Source organism: Heterodontus francisci, chromosome 46, assembly GCF_036365525.1.
Source record: "Heterodontus francisci isolate sHetFra1 chromosome 46, sHetFra1.hap1, whole genome shotgun sequence".
In the NCBI taxonomy this organism is placed as follows: domain Eukaryota; kingdom Metazoa; phylum Chordata; class Chondrichthyes; order Heterodontiformes; family Heterodontidae; genus Heterodontus; species Heterodontus francisci.
Genome location: NC_090416.1, coordinates 16,860,620 through 16,879,723, shown reverse-complemented (window position 1 = coordinate 16,879,723; position 19,104 = coordinate 16,860,620). Strand labels below are relative to the sequence as shown.

The window sequence follows — 19,104 nt, the reverse complement described above, 5'->3', positions numbered from 1 at the left end:
TGCCAAGGGCTCTCTGCACAGATAGGAACAGTTACGGCCACTTTGGGCTTTAAAGACCTGGACAGCTATTGAATACAGCAGGTACGATATCTTCAACATAAAAGCATAAGAAATAAGAACAGGAGAAGGCCATTCGGCCCCTCGAGCCTGTTCCGCCATTCGATAAGATCATGGATGATCTGATTGTGACCTTATCTCCACTTTCCTGTCTGCCCCCCAACATAACCCTCAACTCCCTTGTAGATCAAAAAACTCTCCAACTCAGCCTTGAATATATTCAATGACCCAGCCTCCACTGCTCCCTGGGGAAGAGAATTCCAAAGATTAATGACCCTCAGAGAAGAAATTCCTCCTCATCTCCGTCTTAAATGGGAGACCCCGTATTCTGTAACTATTCCCCCTAGTTCTAGATTCCCCCACGAGGGGAAACATCCTCTCAGTATCTACCCAATTAAGCCCCTTCAGGACTTTATATTTTTCAATAAGATCACCTCTCATTCTTCTAAACTCCAATGAGTACAGGCCCAACCTGCTCAACCTTTCCTCATTCGACAATCCCTTCATCCCAGGAATCATCCAAGTGAACCTTCTCTGAACTGCTTCCAATGCAAGTATATCCCTCCTTAAATAAGGAGACCAAAACTGTATGCAGTATTCTAGGTGCGTCTCATCAATGCCCGGGACAGTTGTAGCAAGATGTCCCTACTTTTATACTCCATTCCCATTGCAATAAATACCAACATTCCATTTGCCTTCCTAATTACTTGCTGAACCTGCATGTTAACATTTTGTGATTCATGTACAAGGACACCCAGATCCCTCTGTACTGCAGCATTCTGCAGTCTCTCTCCATGTAAATAATATTCTGCTTTTCTATTCTTCCTTTACTAAGAGGTCATTAATTAATTCCGTCTCCTTACACATTACCAGGTCTAAAATAGCCTGCTCCCGGATTGGTTCCAGAATGTATTGTTCTAAGAAACTGTCCTGAGTACACTCCATGAACTCATCCTCTATCTAACTTTACCAGTTTGATTACTCCAATTTATATGAAGATTAAAATCACCCAGGATTACTGCAGTATTTTCCTTACAAGCCCCCATTATTTCTTGATTTATACTCTGTCTTGCACTGTATGAATTTTTGCTATTTCATATCTCCACCCAAACTGATTCCACATCTTGATTTTCTGAGCCAAGATCATTTCTCACGACTGTACTGAACTCATCCTTTATTAACTGAGATTCACCACCTCCTTTTCCTTGCTTCCTGTCATTCCAAACTGTCAAATACCCTGGAATATTCAGTTCCCAAAGGGTCAGTACTGAGGGAGTGCCACACTGTCAAAGGGTCAGTACTGAGGGATAGACAGACAGACAGAGATGGACAGACAGATAAATAGAGATGAACAGACAGACAAATAGATAGAGCGAGAGAGATGGACACGTGGATAGATAGACAGATAGATAGATACATAGATAGATAGATATGGACAGAGAGATAAATCGATAGATAGATAGATGGACAGATAGATAGACAGATAGATAGACAGAGAGATGGACAGATAGACAGAGAGAACAAAGAACAAGAACAAAGAACAGTACAGCACAGGAACAGGCCATTCGGCCCTCCAAGCCTGCGCCGATCTTGATGCCTGCCTAAACTAACACCTTCTGCACTTCCGGGGCCCATATCCCTCTATTCCCTTCCTATTCATGTATTTGTCAAGATGTCTCTTAAACGTCGCTATCGTATCTGCTTCCACCACCTCCCCTGGCAGCAAGTTCCAGGCACTCACCACCCTCTGTGTCAAAAACTTGCCTCGCACATCCCCTCTAAACTTTGCCCCTCGCACCTTAAACCTATGTGCCCTAGTAACTGACTCTTCCACCCTGGGAAAAAGCTTCTGACTATCCACTCTGTCCATGCCGCTCATAACTCTGTAAACCTCTATCATGTCGCCCCTCCACCTCCGTCGTCCCAGTGAAAACAATCCGACTTTTTCCAACCTCTCCTCATAGTTAATGCCCTCCAGACCAGGCAGCATCCGTAAACCTCCTTTGTACCCTCTCCAAAGCCTCCACGTCCTTCTGGTAGTGTGGCGACCAGGATTGCACGCAATATTCTAAGTGTGGCCTAACTAAGGTTCTGTACAGCTGCAACATGACTTGCCATTTTTATACTCTATGCCCCGACCAATGATGGCAAGCATGCCGTATGCCTTCTTGACTACCTTATCCACCTGCGTTGCCACTTTCAGTGACCTGTGGACCTATACGCCCAGATTTCCCTGTCTGTCAATACTCCTAAGGGTTCTGCCATTTACTGTATACCTCCCACCTGCATTAGTCCTTTCAAAATGCATTACCTCACATTTGTCCAGATTAAACTCCATCTGCCATTTCTCCGCCCAAGTCTCCAACCGATCTATATCCAGCTGTATCCTCTGACAATCCTCATCATTATCCGCAACTCCACCAACCTTTGTGTCGTCCGCCAACTTACTAATCAGACCAGCTACATTTTCCTCCAAATCATTTATAATACTACAAACAGCAAAGGTCCCAGCACTCATCCCTGCGGAACACCACTAGTCACATCCCTCCATTCAGAAAAACACCCATCCACTGATACCCTCTGTCTTCTCTGACAGAGCCAGTTCTGTATCCATCTTGCCAGCTCCCCTCTGATCCCATGTGACATTACCTTTTGTACCAATCTGCCATGCGGGACCTTGTCAAAGGCTTTAATAAAGTCCATATAGATAACATCCACTGCCCTTCCTTCATCAATCATCTTCGTCACTTCCTCAAAAAACTTAATCAAATCAGTGAGACACAACCTCCCCTTCACAAAACCATGCTGTCTCTCGCTAATAAGTTCGTTTGTTTCCAAATGGGATTAAATTCTGTCCCGAAGAATCCTCTTTAATAGTTTCCCTACCACTGACGTAAGGCTCACTGGCCGATAATTTCCTGGATTATCCTTGCCACCCTTCTTAAACAAAGGAACAACATTGGCTATTCTCCAGTCCTCTGGGACCTCACCTGTAGCCAATGATGATGCAAAGATTTCTGTCAAGGCCCCAGCAATTTCTTCCCTTGCCTCCCTCAGTTGCCTAGGGTAGTTCCCATCAGGCCCTGGGGACTTATCTACCTTAATGCTTTGCAAGACACCCAACACCTCCTCCTTTTTAATAATGACATGACTGAGACTATCTGCACTCCCTTCCCTAGGCTCATCATCCACCAAGTCCTTCTCTTTGGTGAATACTGATGCAAAGTACTCATTTAGCACCTCGCCCATTTCCTCTGGCTCCACACATAGATTCCCATCTCTATCCTTGAGTGGGCCAACCCTTTCCCTGGTTACCCTCTCGCTCTTTATATATGTATGAAAAGCCTTGGGATTCTCCTTCATCCTGTTTGCCAATGACCCCTTTTAGCCCTCCTAAGTCCTTGCTTAAGTTCCTTCCTACTGTCTTTATATTCCTCAAGTGCTTCGTCTGTTCCTAGCCTTCCAGTCCTTACAAATGCTTCCTTTTTCATTTTGACTAGGCTCACAATATCCAGTGTTATCGAAATTTCCCGAAACGTGCAAAACTTGTCTTTCTTGCTCACAGGAACATGCTGGTCCTGGATTCTAATCAGCTGACGTTTGAAAGACTCCCACATGTCAGATGTTGATTTACCCTCAAACAGCCGCCCCCAATGTAAATTCTTCAATGCCTGCCTAATATTGTTATAATTAGCCTTCCCCCAGTTTAGCACCTTCACCCGAGGACTACTCTTATCCTTATCCACAAGTACCTTAAAACTTATAGAATTATGGTCACTGCTCCCGAAATGCTCCCCCACTGAAACTGCGACCACCTGGCCTGGCTCATTCCCCAATACCAGGTCCAGAATGGCCCTATCCCTAGTTGGACTATCTACATACTGTTTCAAGAAGCCTTCCTGGATGCTCCTCACAAATTATGCCCCATCCAAGCCCCGAGCACTAAGTGAGTCCCAGTCAATATAGGGGAAGTTAAAATCACCCACCACCACAACCCTGTTACCTTTACATCTTTCCAAAAATCTGTCTACATATCTTGTCCTCTACCTCCCGCTGGCTGTTGGGAGGTCTGCAGTAAACCCCCAACATCGTGACTGCACCCTTCCTATTCCTGTGCTCCACCCATATTGCCTCGCTGCATGACCTCTCTGAGGTGTCCTCCCGCAGTACAGCTGTGATATTCTCCTTAACCAGTAATGCAACTCCCCCATCCCTTTTACATCCCCCTCTATCCCGCCTGAAGCTTCTAAAGCCTGGAACATTTAGCTGCCAATCCTGCTCTTCCCTCAACCAAGTCTCTGTAATAGCAACAACATCATATTTCCAAGTACTAATCTAAGCTCTAAGTTCATCGACCTTACCTGTTATACTACTCGCATTGAAACAAATGCACTTCAGACCACCAGTCCCGCTGTGCTCAGCAACATCTTCCTGCCTGCTCTTCCTCTTAGTCTTACTGGCCTTATTTACTATGTCCTGCTAATTTATTTTTCTAGCTGTCCCACTACTCTGGTTCCCACCCCCCTGCCACACTAGTTTAAACCCTCCCGAGTGACGCTAGCAAACTTTGCAGCCAGGATATTAATGCCCCTCCAGTTTAGATGCAACGCGTCCTTCTTGTACAGGTCCCATCTGTCCCTGAAGAGAGCCCAATGGTCCAGATATCTGAAACCCTCCCTTCTACACCAGCTGCTCAGCCACGTGTTTAGCTGCACTATCTTCCTATTTCTAGCCTCTTTGGCACGTGGCACAGTGACTAATCTAGAGATTACAACCCGAGAATCCTGTTTTTTTAACTTACTACCTGACTCCCTAAACTCCCCCTGCAGGACCTCATCACTCTTCCTGCCTATGTCATTGGTACCGATGTGTACCACAACCTCTGACTGTGCATCCTCGCCCTTCAGAATGCCCCCTGTCCATTCAGAGACATCCTTGACCCTGGCACCAGGGAGACAACATACCATCCTGGAGTCTCTTTCACGTCCACAGATGCGCCTATCTGTGCCCCTGACTATGGAGTCCCCTATAACTATTGTCTTTGCGATTTGTCCCTCCCTGCTGAACAACAGTGATAGCCGTGGTGCCACTGCTCTGGCTGCTGCTGTTGTTTTCCCCTGCCAGGCCATCCCCCCCAACAGTATCCAAAATGTTGTGGCGAGGGGGTTAGCCACACTGACTGCCTGCCCCTTCTAGCGGTCACCCATCTATCTGCCTGCACCTTGGGTGTAACCACTTCTCTAAAATTCCTGTCTGTGATGCTTTCTGCCACCTGCATGCTCCCAAGTGCATCCAGTTGCCGCTCCAACCGATCCATGCGGTCTGTGAGGAGCTGCAACTGGGTAAACTTCCTGTTGGCGGAGTCGCCCGGAACGCTGGAAGTGTCACGGACTTCCCACATCTCACAGGTGAAGCACTTCACCCCTTTAACTGACATTTCTATCACTAATTAGTTAATTAATATAAAATAAATACTTATTAAATCCTTACTAAATTGTTATAATTAAATATATGGTCCCTAGTGCTGGATTTCGACTATAAATATCATTTTTTTTTTATTTTTATTTTTATTTAGAGATACAGCACAGAAACAGGCCATTCGGCCCATCAAGATTAACTCCGCCCTCCGAGTCTGTCCGAGAATACCCGAGGTTATCTCCGCCCTCCGAGTCTGTCCGAGAATCACCGAGGTTAACTCCGCCCGCCGAGTCTGTCCGAGAATCACCGAGGTTATCTCCGCCCTCCGAGTCTGTCCGAGAATACCCGAGGTTCACTCCGCATTTCGAGTCTGTCCGAGTATCCCCGAGATTAACTCCGCCCGCCGAGTCTGTCCGAGAATTACCGAGGTTATCTCCGCCTTCCGAGTCTGTCCGAGAATACCCGAGGTTAACTCCGCATTTCGATCTGCTCCGAGAGTCCCTGAGGTTAACTCCGCCCTCCCAGCCGAGTGCGACAATCCCCGAAGTCAGTTTTTTATACTTCCCGGTCTGGAACTCCGCCCTCCGAGATGGATAGAAAGATCGATAGACAGATAGATAGATAGATAGATAGATAGATAGATAGATAGATAGATAGATAGATAGATAGATAGATAGTCAGATAGATAGGTAGATAGATAGATAGATAGATAGATTTGGACAGATCGATAGACAAACAGACAGATCGATAGACAGATAGATAGATAGATAGATAGATAGATAGATAGATAGATAGATAGTCAGATAGATAGATAGATAGATAGATAGATAGATAGATAGTCTGATAGATAGATAGATAGATAGATAGATAGATAGATAGATAGATAGATAGTCAGATAGATAGATAGAGAGATAGATAGATAGATAGATAGATAGATAGATATATCGATAGATAGATAGATAGTCAGATAGATAGATAGATAGATAGATAGATAGATAGATAGATAGTCAGATAGATAGATAGATAGATAGTCAGATAGATAGATAGATAGATAGATAGATAGATAGATAGATAGATAGATAGATAGATAGTCAGATAGATAGATAGTCAGATAGATAGATAGATAGATAGATAGATAGATAGATAGATAGATAGATAGATAGACAGATAGATAGAGAGATAGATAGCAAGAGATGGACAGACAGATAGACAGATAGATAGACAGATGGAGAGATAGAGAGATAGATAGAGATGAGCAGATAGATAGATATGGATAGATAGATAGATATCTATATAGATAGATAGATAGATAGATAGATAGATAGATAGATAGATAGATAGATAGATAGATATGGAGAGATAGTTAGATAGATATGAACAGATAGATAGATAGATAGATAGATAGATAGATAGATAGATAGATAGATAGACAGATAGATATGGACAGATAGATAGATAGATAGATAGATGGGTGGTCAGATACATAGACAGATAGACAGATGGAGAGACAGAGAGGTCTGATCACTAGGCTGCCCCAAAGTGGTTTACATCTAATGACGTACTTTTGAAGTGTGTTTTGAAGTGTAGTCACTGTTGAAATGCAGGAAATCTGACAGTCATTTACACAGCAAGCTCCCACAAATAGCAATGTGATAATGACCAGTTACAGCTTTAGGTGTTAATGTTGGAATATATATTGTCCAGGGCACCTGCTCTCCTTCAAATAGAGTCATGGGATCGATAATGTCCACCTGAGGGGGACTTGTGAATATGGCACCTCAGACAGTGCAGCACTCCCTCAGTACTGACCCTCTGACAGTGCAGCACTCCCTCAGTACTGACCCTCTGACACTGCAGCACTCCCTCAGTACTGAACCTCCAACATTGCAGCACTCCCTCAGTACTGACCCTCTGACAATGCAGCACTCCCTCAGTACTGACCCTCTGACACTGCAGCACTCCCTCAGTACTGAACCTCCAACCGTGCAGCACTCCCTCAGTACTGACCCTCCGACAGTGCAGCACTCCCTCAGTACTGACCCACCGACAGTGCAGCGCTCCCTCAGTACTGACCCTCTGACAGTGCAGCACTCCCTCAGTACTGAACCTCCGACAGTGCAGCACTCCCTCAGTACTGACCCGCCGACAGTGCAGCGCTCCCTCAGTACTGACCTTCCGACAGTGCAGCACTCCCTCAGTACTGACCCACCGACAGTGCAGCACTCCCTCAATACTGACCCTCCGACAGTGCAGCACTCCCTCAGTACTGACCTTCCGACAGTGCAGCACTCCCTCAGTACTGACCCTCCGACAGTGCCGCAGTCCCTCAGTACTGACCCTCCGACAGTGCAGCACTACCTCAATACTGACCCTCCGACAGTGCAGCACTCCCTCAGTACTGACCCTCCGACAGTGCAGCACTCCCTCAGTACTGACCCTCTGACAATGCAGCACTCCCTCAGTACTGACCCTCCGACAGTGCAGCACTCCCTCAGTACTGACCCACCGTCAGTGCAGCACTCCCTCAGTACTGACCCTCCGACAGTGCAGCACTCCCTCAGTACTGAACCTCCGACAGTGCAGCACTCCCTCAGTACTGACCCGCCGACAGTGCAGCGCTCCCTCAGTACTGACCTTCCGACAGTGCAGCACTCCCTCAGTACTGACCCACCGACAGTGCAGCACTCCCTCAATACTGACCCTCCGACAGTGCAGCACTCCCTCAGTACTGACCTTCCGACAGTGCAGCACTCCCTCAGTACTGACCCTCCGACAGTGCAGCACTACCTCAATACTGACCCTCCGACAGTGCAGCACTCCCTCAGTACTGACCCTCCGACAGTGCAGCACTCCCTCAGTACTGACCCTCTGACAATGCAGCACTCCCTCAGTACTGACCCTCCGACAGTGCAGCACTCCCTCAGTACTGACCCACCGTCAGTGCAGCACTCCCTCAGTACTGACCCTCCGACAGTGCAGCACTCCCTCAGTACTGACCCTCCGACAGTGCAGCACTCCCTCAGTACTACACGGAGAATGTTTGACTGTTTTTTGTGCTCAAGTGTCTGGATTGGGACTTGAACCCACGAGGCCATGGCTAACAAATTACAAGATTCCCATCTTGTGAACTTTAATTGTATTTTCCTTTAACCGCCTTGCAAGCTTCAATAGGCAACACCAAATGCTCTTGCTTTAACACCTGGCCTATCCTGTGTGAACCGGGTAGGCTCCCTGGGCAAAGCTGCAGCCATGTGACATCTGCTGTGCAAAGTGAGAGATTCTATGAAACTAGAGGTGCTGAACTGCTTTCCATTAGACATGTGCACAACCCCATTTTACTACACACTGGCCCACTCCATTTAACTACATACGTGGATGACTCCATTTAACTACATACGTGGATGACTCCATTTAACTACATATGTGCACTCTCCATTCAACTACATGGGCAAAGCTGAGTTCAGCTTCTCACACATTTAGCAATTGTGCTTTCACTTCAACAAGATTACTGTAACTCCGGGAACCCGGAGAAGACTAGTATCTATATATTAGTCAATATGCAAATACAGGGAGGGGGTCAAGGGGAGCAGGGGAAAACACTTTATTAAAAATATATTTGTCCCTGATTAATCATTTCCAAATATTTATTTCCATTGTGTATTGGGTTACGATGTTACAATGACCAGACTTCAAAACAGGTGTTTATTTGTCTGTGTTTAGGACACCCTGAGGTCTCTATAGTAATGCAGGTTAGCTTTAGTTGAAAAGGAACCCAGAGAATCTGCCTGGTGGGAGGGGAGGGTTGTGGGTTTGTTTCTGCTGTGGAGACCAATCAGAAACCGATTTTTAATGGGGAAGGGTCAAATTCTCTGTCTAGGGGGCAGCTAGTCGATACTGACTTGACTGAACATGTCAGTAATCGGAGGCTAACTCCAGGAACAGCACCTCATCTTTCGACTGGGCACTCTACAGCCTTCTGGACTCAACACTGATTTCAACAATTATAGCTTGTAACCCCCCTGCCCTAATTTTTGTTGCCCATTTCTTTGCTGATTTGTTATTTTATCTCTCTTGTTTACCTCTTATTTCCTTTACCTTGTGTTCAGTAGCTGCCATTCACACCTCCTCCAGACACATCTCTCATTACCACTCCCTTTGGCTTTGCACCTTGAAACCCTTTTGGTCATCTAATCTCTCCTGCCCTCCACCCCTGTCACAGACTTTCCCTGCTGTTCTTCTTCCTACCCTCCCCCTTTCACTGGCTCAAATCCTATCACATTTCTAGAATTAATATTGATCCATCACAAGGTGGCGTAGTAGTAATGTCACTGGATATTACTAATCCAGAGGCCCAGGATAATGCTCTGGAGACACGTGTTCAAATCCCACCATGGAATTTAAATTCAACTAATTAATAAAAAGAAATTGGAATTGAAACCTAGTCTCAGTAATGGTGACCATAAATTGAATGTTCATTAACAAAAAACCATCTGGTTGACAAATGTCCGTTTAGGGAAGGAATTCTGCCGTCCTCACCTGGTCTGGCCTACATGTGACTCCAGACCCACGGCAATGTGGTTGACTCTTAACTGCCCTCAGAAATGGACGTTCTGTTGTACAAAAACCACTGCACTGGAGCAGTTCAAGAAGGCGGCTCCACCACCATCTTCTCAACGGCAATGAGGGATGGACAATAAATGCGGGCAGGGCCAAGTGATGCCCATATCCCATGAAGTGAATTTAAACAAAAAGATAGAAAATATTCATTTTAAAGAAACTAACTCCTCTCACCAGCTACTTGTTGCAAGTTTTCCCTTGGCATCGAGTGATTGACATAAAACATCTGAAATGGAATGTTAAAACAAATGTATGCCTGGGACTGAGGTTCCGATACATGTGGTTTAGTTGCAACAAAAAAAAAGTCAGGGCAGGAACTGTTGCAGCAGGAAAACACATTTCATTGAAACTGGACTTAACACAGGATCCGGACACAACACAGAAACTAGCCGAGCAGTCAGCTTGCCCGGTCAGAATCTCACTCCTCGTTGCATTACCAATTAAAACGGATATTGGAGTTGATTCTGGCTGTTTCTGAACGTCGGCCTGAGTGAGAAACGAGTGTTTTGACCCGACACTCGGCTCAAACGCCAGGACAAGCAGTGCACTTGTACAGTGGCGGATAGGAAAAAAGAGCAGCTGAGAGAAGCAGTCCAGTCAATCTCTTCCATTCCAATCCTTCCAATGAACTGCTTTGTTGCAAACACCAGCGTGTTGGATACAAAGATATGTGTTTAAGTACACATTGCAGACCCAAATATTTAAAAAATCAAATCCTTAACGATCGCTGGGTTAAACTTGTTCTGGATGAATTCAAGGCACTGGATTCTGAAGGGCTTTTGTTTTTGCCCATCTGGGATAAAATGTGCAATTTCTACAGTTGTTCTTTTAAATCTCACACTCTTGACATGAGAAGGGGCGGGGGGGGGGGTTAAAATCAGAAATTATTGTGAATTAACCCTCAACTCGGTGGAAATAAATACATGGAAATGTTTAATTGGGGACCAATAGAGGCTCAATAAAAAAAATCTGGTCTGGTCCACCCCCGCCCCCCCCCCCGCCCCCCACCCCCGCCGCCCCTGCTCCTCTCAACCCTCTCTGTATTTGCATACAGGTTCATATAATAGATACTGGTCTCACCTTGTCCGGCACTGTAACTGGATCCACTTTCTGGAGTTACAGTAAAACCCTGCTCACTAATTCTTCACGGGTTTTTTTCCCCCCCCGGAGGGAATGGCTGCAGTAATGTATCTCCTGGGGACCCTGCTACTCCATTTAACAGGTGAGAGACTTATGTTAACAGAACGTTACTCAATTATTCATTTTTAAACCATTAGATTAGGAAGCAAAGGGATTTGGTAGCCCGGCCTGTTTATTTATCAGTGTGCTTTTTTGCCCCAATAAACTGAATGTGTTTTTTTTCTCTCTCTTGTGTTTTGTGTTGAAGGTGTCCTGGCGGTTCCTGTCCTCAATCAGACCCCAATTTCAGACCCAGTCTCCGCCGGTGAGACCTCCGAGTTAAAGTGTGCGATGCAGAACGGCAATGTGGGCAGTTACTACATGAGCTGGTACCGACAGAGACCCGGGGAGGCTCCGGTGTGGGTGTTAGCCCACTATACAAGTGGTAGCATCTATCGAGGCACCGGCTTCACGGACCGTTTTAAACCTTCCAGAGACACCTCCAGTAACAGTCACATTCTGACCATCGGCAGCTTGGAACCGGGAGACTCCGCCGTCTATTACTGTGCTGCCGAGGATACCTCAGCAGCTACATACACAGTGAGACAGGGCAATACAAAAACTGCACCAACAGAACCACTCAGAATTCCAACAGCTACTGAAATATTCCTGCCTGAGACTGTGTGATGAGCTACAGAAATATTCCTTATGTAACTTGTGGAAAATCTCACTGGAATTCCATGGGTTTATTTGGATTTTCCCCAATATTTGGGCTATTAGCTGGGTAGGTAAACATTGATATTCTCAGGGTTTCCTCACTGATATGTGAAAATCCTTCTCCAGACTCTCAGCATTCCGGCCCCAGTGAAAGGCAGAATGTGAAAGGGAATGTAATAAAGGACAGATTATTAATATTTTCCCCTCTTTCTTCCCAGCCTGGGTTTTAGGTGACCCGTCCCATTAAAACACTGCACTGTGTTTACCTTCGGACCTGGGACCGCCCTGAGTTTACGGAGTAAGTAATTCCCTCATCCTATCATTCATATTGTTTCAATTATTTATTCATTTATTGTTGCAGAATCGGATCTGCCCTGATAACGGTGAAAAAAAATTGGGTCAGATTTTTATTTTTCTGTCCACTGATTCAGTGCTGGGAATTTGGATTCTGGAGGGTAGAAAAATAAACACTAAAATAGCAGCAAAACAATTGCGGATGCTGGAAATCTGAAATAAAAAAAACAGAAGATGCTGGAAATACTCAGCAGGTCTGGGCAGCCTCTGCGGAGAGAGAGGGAGAAACGGTGAACAGTTTCGGGTCTCTGACCTTTCCTCAGAACCGAGGAAAAACTCCATTGGCAAAAAAAAATGCAGAATGAACAGGGGAGAAAGGCCATTCAGCCCCTCGAGTCTGTTCGGCCAGGTCTGCAGTGTGCAGGTGTGGACTTCTCCGTCTATTCGCTGCACTGTTGTATAAATAGCGAGCCTGCCCCGGGTGTTGCTGGAAGATTTACAAACAGGAATTTTACTCACACTCAAAGGGGGTCGAGTTTGACACTAGCACCCCCTCCCCCACCTCAAAAAAAGACTCCCAAAGTTGGGAAGTGGGGTTCGGCTGCGGCAGGGACTCGATGGAGCGAATGGCCTCATTCTGCGCCCCCTCCCCCCATCTTGTCTGTTCCTCACGCACCCGGTCCCTCTACCCCCCAGTCCCCGTCTCCCTTCCCAAACCCCTCCTTCCGACTGTCGTTCCTTCATGTGAAGTGTCTAACCTACTTTCTAAATGGAAACCGCCCCGAACTTTATTACTTTTAAAACTTTTTTTTATAAATAAATAATTTTTCCTAGTGAGGTGATCACCGAACTCTGAGTGTGGATCTGGGAGGTTGAGTTACTCCCAATACATACTCCGAGCACCTCCATAAGACCTCCAGTACAGCCTATCCGAAATGTGAAACTTCCTCAATTTTTAAACTTTTGATTTTAATCTGCCCCTGAATTTTAAACAATTCGATATTGTCTGTTGTATTTAATATTCAGTTAATTAATTTATCTGAATGTCTCGAATCCATGTACAAGTCCAGCTCTCAATTGACAGGGAGTTAAGATTGGACTAAATATTTAATTTTAATCCAATCAAAGCAAAATCCTGCAGATGCTGGAAATCTGAAATCGAGTGCTGGAAACACTCAGGCTGTTATATTATTTACTGTCTCTACCTAAGTCTGAAGTCAAGTTAAATGTTTGTTTTAAATTATAGTATGTGTTACTAATTCTGGATGTGCCTTTTAGAAAAAATGATTGATACTAACAGTGAGATTCCTTTCTTCCACCCTGTCTCTCACACACACAGGTAGTGAGGATCGGAAACCATCAGTTCTCCTGCTCCCTCCTTCCTCGGAAGAAATAGACTCGGGATGGGCTACTCTGTCCTGCCTGGTGAGCCGCTTTAAGCCGGGTTTCGTGCGGGTTCTCTGGAGAGTGGATGATAAAGAGACAGACAGCGGGGTGACCACAGGCACCGTGTCCACGGACAGTGATCAAACCTACAGCCTGAGCAGTTACCTGAGAGTCCCCGCCACTGCCTGGAATAAGGGCTCCAGCTATACCTGCAGTGTGGACCACGGCTCTCTGAGCTCACCTCTCCTCAAAACCATCAGCTCCACCGCTTGTTCCGACTGAGAGGGGGCAACTGGGGTTTAGAGTTTGATTTATTGCTGATGAAATATTATTCAATATGTGGAATGTTGTTGTTGTTGTTTTACAATGTAATCACTGTAGCAAATGTGGCCAACGATGTTGAAACAGTCACTTCAATCGCAGTTTAACGATCCAATTTTGGATTCAATTTTAACTGGGGGGCGCAGGTGGGTGACAGTGAATATCAGGACCACCTATCCCGGGAGTACATTCCCATTTGGAGCTGGATGGGTTCTGCTCCCTCTCTCCTTTCTCTCAGCAGTACCATTTGTTAGAATTGAAAAGTGTATCTCTGTGTGTGACTGTTTTAATAAAGATGACATGAATTCAAATTGCTCTGTTATTTTTCTTCTGGGGAGGGGGGAGGTGGGGGTGAGTTGAGGTGGATATTGGTGCAAGTCAGTGGTTAACTGTACGAATATTGGCGATTTGAGGATTTTTCTTTTGGGCAGATTTAATAAAAAAATATTCAAGCAGAGTTAACTATTTTAAACGAATTCGATTTTATTTCTGGCACAGAAGGAGGTTATTCGGCCCCTCGGACCCGTGCCAGCTCCCCGTAGTGCAATCCAGTCAGTCCCAATCCCCCCGTGGCCCCCTGCGAATTTATTTCCTACAAGTGCCCCCTCCCCCTGCCCCGTTTCTTACTGAAATCATTGTCTCCTGCTTCCACCACTCTGCTGGCAGTGAGTTCCAGGTCATTGTCACTCACTGCATTTAATAATAAATAAATTCTTCCTCACAACCACCCCCCCCCCTCCCCCGCACCTGTATCTCTTGCCCAAAACGTTCAATCTGTGTCCCCTAGCCCTTGTACCATCAGTTAATGGGAACTGTTTTTCCTTGTCTACTCTATCCAGATCTGTCATAATCTTGTCCACCTCTATTAAATCTCCCTGCAATCTCCTTCGCTCCAAGGAAAACAATCCCAGCTTCTCCAGGCTGACCTTATAACTAGAATTCCCCCATCCCTGGAACCATTCCAGTAAACCTCCTCTGCACACTCTCAACAACCCTCCCATCCTAAAGTGTAGTTTCTCCCATACTAGACCATCATTGTATGTGATTTACAGGAAAAGCCTCTGTTTGGAATAAAATACCGTCCCTCCCAGGGAGTACTGCTCACTATCCCGGTCCGAGAGATGGGATGGCACGGGACAGACTAGCCCCAGGTACAATTTGAGAGTTTGCTGATGACTCCAAATTGGGGGAGGCTGCAGTTAATATTAGGTTCATCACAAATGACAGGACATGCAGAATGGGTGTGTAATTGGCAAATGAAGGTCAGTATGGATAAGTGTGAGGTGCTACTTTTTGGGAGGATGAATGAGGTCACCTAGTCCTGGAGGGAGGGGGAGGTGGGGAAGAAAGAGTCTAAATAGGGTTGTGGATCGAGGGTTACAGAGTAACTGCAGCAATGCTGCTGAATAAGGCCATATAAAAAGCAATCCAAACACCGGGGTTAATTTCTCGAGGGATAGAATTGAGAAGCAGATACATTAAGTCAAACTTGTAGGGAACCTCAGTTAGACCACACTTGGAATTACTGTGCACTGTTCCCGTCTCCATATTATAAAATGACACTGGAGAAGGTGCAAGAAAAGATGTGCTGGGATGGTACCAGTACTGAGATAGGCTACCAGGATAGGTTGAAAAGAGAAGACTGAGAGGGGGGGAGGGTAGGACCTGATGGAGCCCTTTAAGGTTATGAAAGGACTCGATAAGGCTAGACGTTTCCACTTGCGGGTGAGAGCAGAACTAGGGGCCATAAGAGGGAAGGGCTGTTAACTGAGCCTCCGGCTGTGGAGTGGGTATCGGTTGCATCACCTCAAAGAGTAAATGGACAGAGAGTGCTGGAAAAGCCCAGTCCCTCAGCACACCTTAAAGGGGCCACGCACTTAAAGAGGTATTAAATGCAGGTTTAATCCTCATCTCGAGTCTGAGGATGCTGTATTTATGCAGATGTTTTTAGAACTATTTAGTTTCAGTATGTTTTACAAGGGGTCATCACAGCGTCCAGAGAGACAGAACCTGCACTTCTTCATTCTCGAGATGTGGGCATCTCTGGTAAGACCAGCCATTTATTGTCCATCACTATTTGTCCCCCTGAGAAGGTGACAGTGAGCCTCCTTTCACAGCTTCAGAATGTCCCACAGCGCTTTACAGCCAACCAAGTATTTTTTTTTGAAGTCTAGTCAACTGTTGTAATGTAGGAAACACAGCAGCCAATTTGTGCACAGCATGATCCCACACACATAACAATGAGATAATGACCCAGGTGATTTTTTTTTGTGATATTGATTGAAGGATAAATATCAGCCAAGACACGGGGGTGGGGGAGAATTCCCAACTCTTTTTCTAAATAGGGGTTGCAGTATCTTTAACAGAGGGCAGATTCCAAGTGACAGATAGCCCCTCCGGCAGTGCGGTATTCCTTCAGTACTGTACTTACATCAGAAGCCTTGAGTTTTAATTGTGGCTTTAGTTGATGTACTTCATGGCCTGCAGTCGGTTAGTTATTAAGGTCTTCAACGAATTGTCATTTGCAAACAACAACCAATCTGCATTTATATGGCGCCTTTAATGTAATAAAACGTCGCAAGGGGCGTCAGCAAACAAAGTTTAATGCTGAGCCACATTCGGAGATATTAGAGCAGGTGACCAATAGCTCGGTCAAAGAGCTAGGTTTTAAGGAGTATCTTAAAGGCCATCAAACGTTTATCAGTCCAGTTAAATCCACAATGTTGATGATTCACATGGCCGAACAGCCAGGTTCCAGACTGGGTCTGAGAATGGCACTGAATGCAGCCCTGATCAGGCCCTCGTCATCAACCACAGGGGACCTGGGCGGTGTTCTGAAAGCCTTATTTTAGATCCTGATACCCAAATCGATGCTGTTTTTGTCTTGTTTGTGATGTGGTGCAGGTGGTGTGGTCACTCGCTGCAGGGGGTGGGAGAGGAGCCCCGGGGAGGAACCGAAACCTCCCTGTTCACTGTCTGATAAGCAGCAGAGAGTAGCAGCATCTGGGCCCAGTTCCCCTGCTCTGAAACACACAGAAACAGGACGGAAATCCGAGAAACACTGTTAAACGGTTACATTCTTGGACACGTCACACATTTACAACAAAACAACCCATTATCTGGACTGGGCCCCTCAGGAGAACTGAACTGAACTCCTCCTGCTCTACATCCCAGTCTTCATTTCCCAATATTGCTTTTGAAGGTATTTCATTGGCTGCGAAGCACTTTGGGAACATCCTGAGGTTGTGAAAGACGCTATAGAAATGCACTTCATTAAAAATTGGAGTTATAAAGATTGTGGTTGATAGATTTTTATTGGGTAAGGGCAGCAAGGACTATGGAGCTAAGGCAGGGTATATGGGGTTAAGGTACAGACCAGCTATGATCTAATGGAATGGCACAGCAGTCTCGAAGGGCTGAATGGCCTCCTCTTGTTCGCACACACTGCAATCACATCAGCCTCATCTGCCTCTGTGAACTCGTTCCTTCGTTGAGGTCATTCAGTTCCCTTACAGGACACTTGCTGGGAAGGCCCAGATTCCAGCACTCCCACCACCCCTTCCCCGATCTGTACTGAGATATCCAGACCCGGGGAGTTTCAGCCAGGCCATTTTCATTATATTATATTACTGCCAAGGGCTCTCTGCACAGATAGGAACAGTTACGGCCACTTTGGGCTTTAAAGACCTGGACAGCTATTGAATACAGCAGGTACGATATCTTCAACATAAAAGCATAAGAAATAAGAACAGGAGAAGGCCATTCGGCCCCTCGAGCCTGTTCCGCCATTCGATAAGATCACGGATGATCTGATTGTGACCTTATCTCCACTTTCCTGTCTGCCCCCCACCATAACCCTCAACTCCCTTGGAGATCAAAAAACTCTCCAACTCAGCCTTGAATATATTCAATGACCCAGCCTCCACTGCTCCCTGGGGAAGAGAATTCCAAAGATTAATGACCCTCAGAGAAGAAATTCCTCCTCATCTCCGTCTTAAATGGGAGACCCCGTATTCTGTAACTATTCCCCCTAGTTCTAGATTCCCCCACGAGGGGAAACATCCTCTCAGTATCTACCCCGTCAAACCCCTTCAGAACGTTACACTTTTCAATAAGATCACCTCTCATTCTTCTAAACTCCAATGAGTACAGGCCCAACCTGCTCAACCTTTCCTCATTAGACAATCCCTTCATCCCAGGAATCAGCCAAGTGAACCTTCTCTGAACTGCTTCCAATGCAAGTATATCCCTCCTTAAATAAGGAGACCAAAACTGTATGCAGTATTCTCGGTGCGGTCTCACCAATACCCGGTACAGTTGTAGCAAGATGTCCCTACTTTTATACTCCATCCCCATTGCAATAAATACCAACATTCAATTTCTCTTCCTAATTACTTGCTGAACCTGCATGTTAACATTTTGTGATCCATGTACAAGGACACCCAGATCCCTCTGCACTGCAGCATTCTGCAGTCTCTCTCCATGTAAATAATATTCTACTTTTCTATTCTTCCTTTACTGAGAGGTCATTAATTAATTCCGTCTCCTTACTCATTACCAGGTCTAAAATATCCTGCTCCCGGATTGGTTCCAGAATGTATTGTTCTAAGAAACTGTCCTGAGTACACTCCATGAACTCATCCTCTATCTAACTTTACCAGTTTGATTACTCCAATCTATATGAAGATTAAAATCACCCAGGATTACTGCAGTATTTTCCTTACAAGCCCCCATTATTTCTTGATTTATACTCTGTTCCACAGTGCAGCTCCAGTATGAATTTTTGCTATTTCATATCTCCACCCAAACTGATTCCACATCTTGATTTTCTGATACAAGATCATTTCTCACCACTGTACTGATCTCATCCTTTATTAACTGAGCTTCACCACCTCCCTTTCCTTGCTTCCTGTCATTCCAAACTGTCAAATACCCTGGAATATTCAGTTCCCAAAGGGTCAGTACTGAGGGAGTGCCGCACTGTCAAAGGGTCAGTACTGAGGGATAGACAGACAGACAGACAGAGATGGACAGACAGATAGATAGAGATGGACAGACAGACAAATAGATAGAGCAAGAGAGATGGACAGGTGGATAGATAGACAGATAGATAGATACATAGATAGATAGATATGGACAGATAGATAAATCGATAGATAGATAGTCAGATAGATA

At 45.5% G+C, this 19,104-nt stretch overlaps 1 protein-coding gene across 1 annotated transcript in view; it reads left to right on the top strand.

Annotated features, from left to right (window-relative positions):
• The first annotated feature begins 11,265 nt into the window (after positions 1 to 11,265).
• Positions 11,266 to 19,104, top strand: part of LOC137356899 (immunoglobulin gamma-1 heavy chain-like) — a 36,092-nt gene continuing 28,253 nt past the window's right edge. The window contains exons 1-3 of the mRNA XM_068022738.1: positions 11,266 to 11,314; positions 11,480 to 11,811; positions 12,290 to 12,383. Coding sequence (XP_067878839.1) covers positions 11,266 to 11,314; positions 11,480 to 11,811; positions 12,290 to 12,383 — 475 coding nt within the window. The remainder of the gene's footprint in view (positions 11,315 to 11,479; positions 11,812 to 12,289; positions 12,384 to 19,104) is intronic.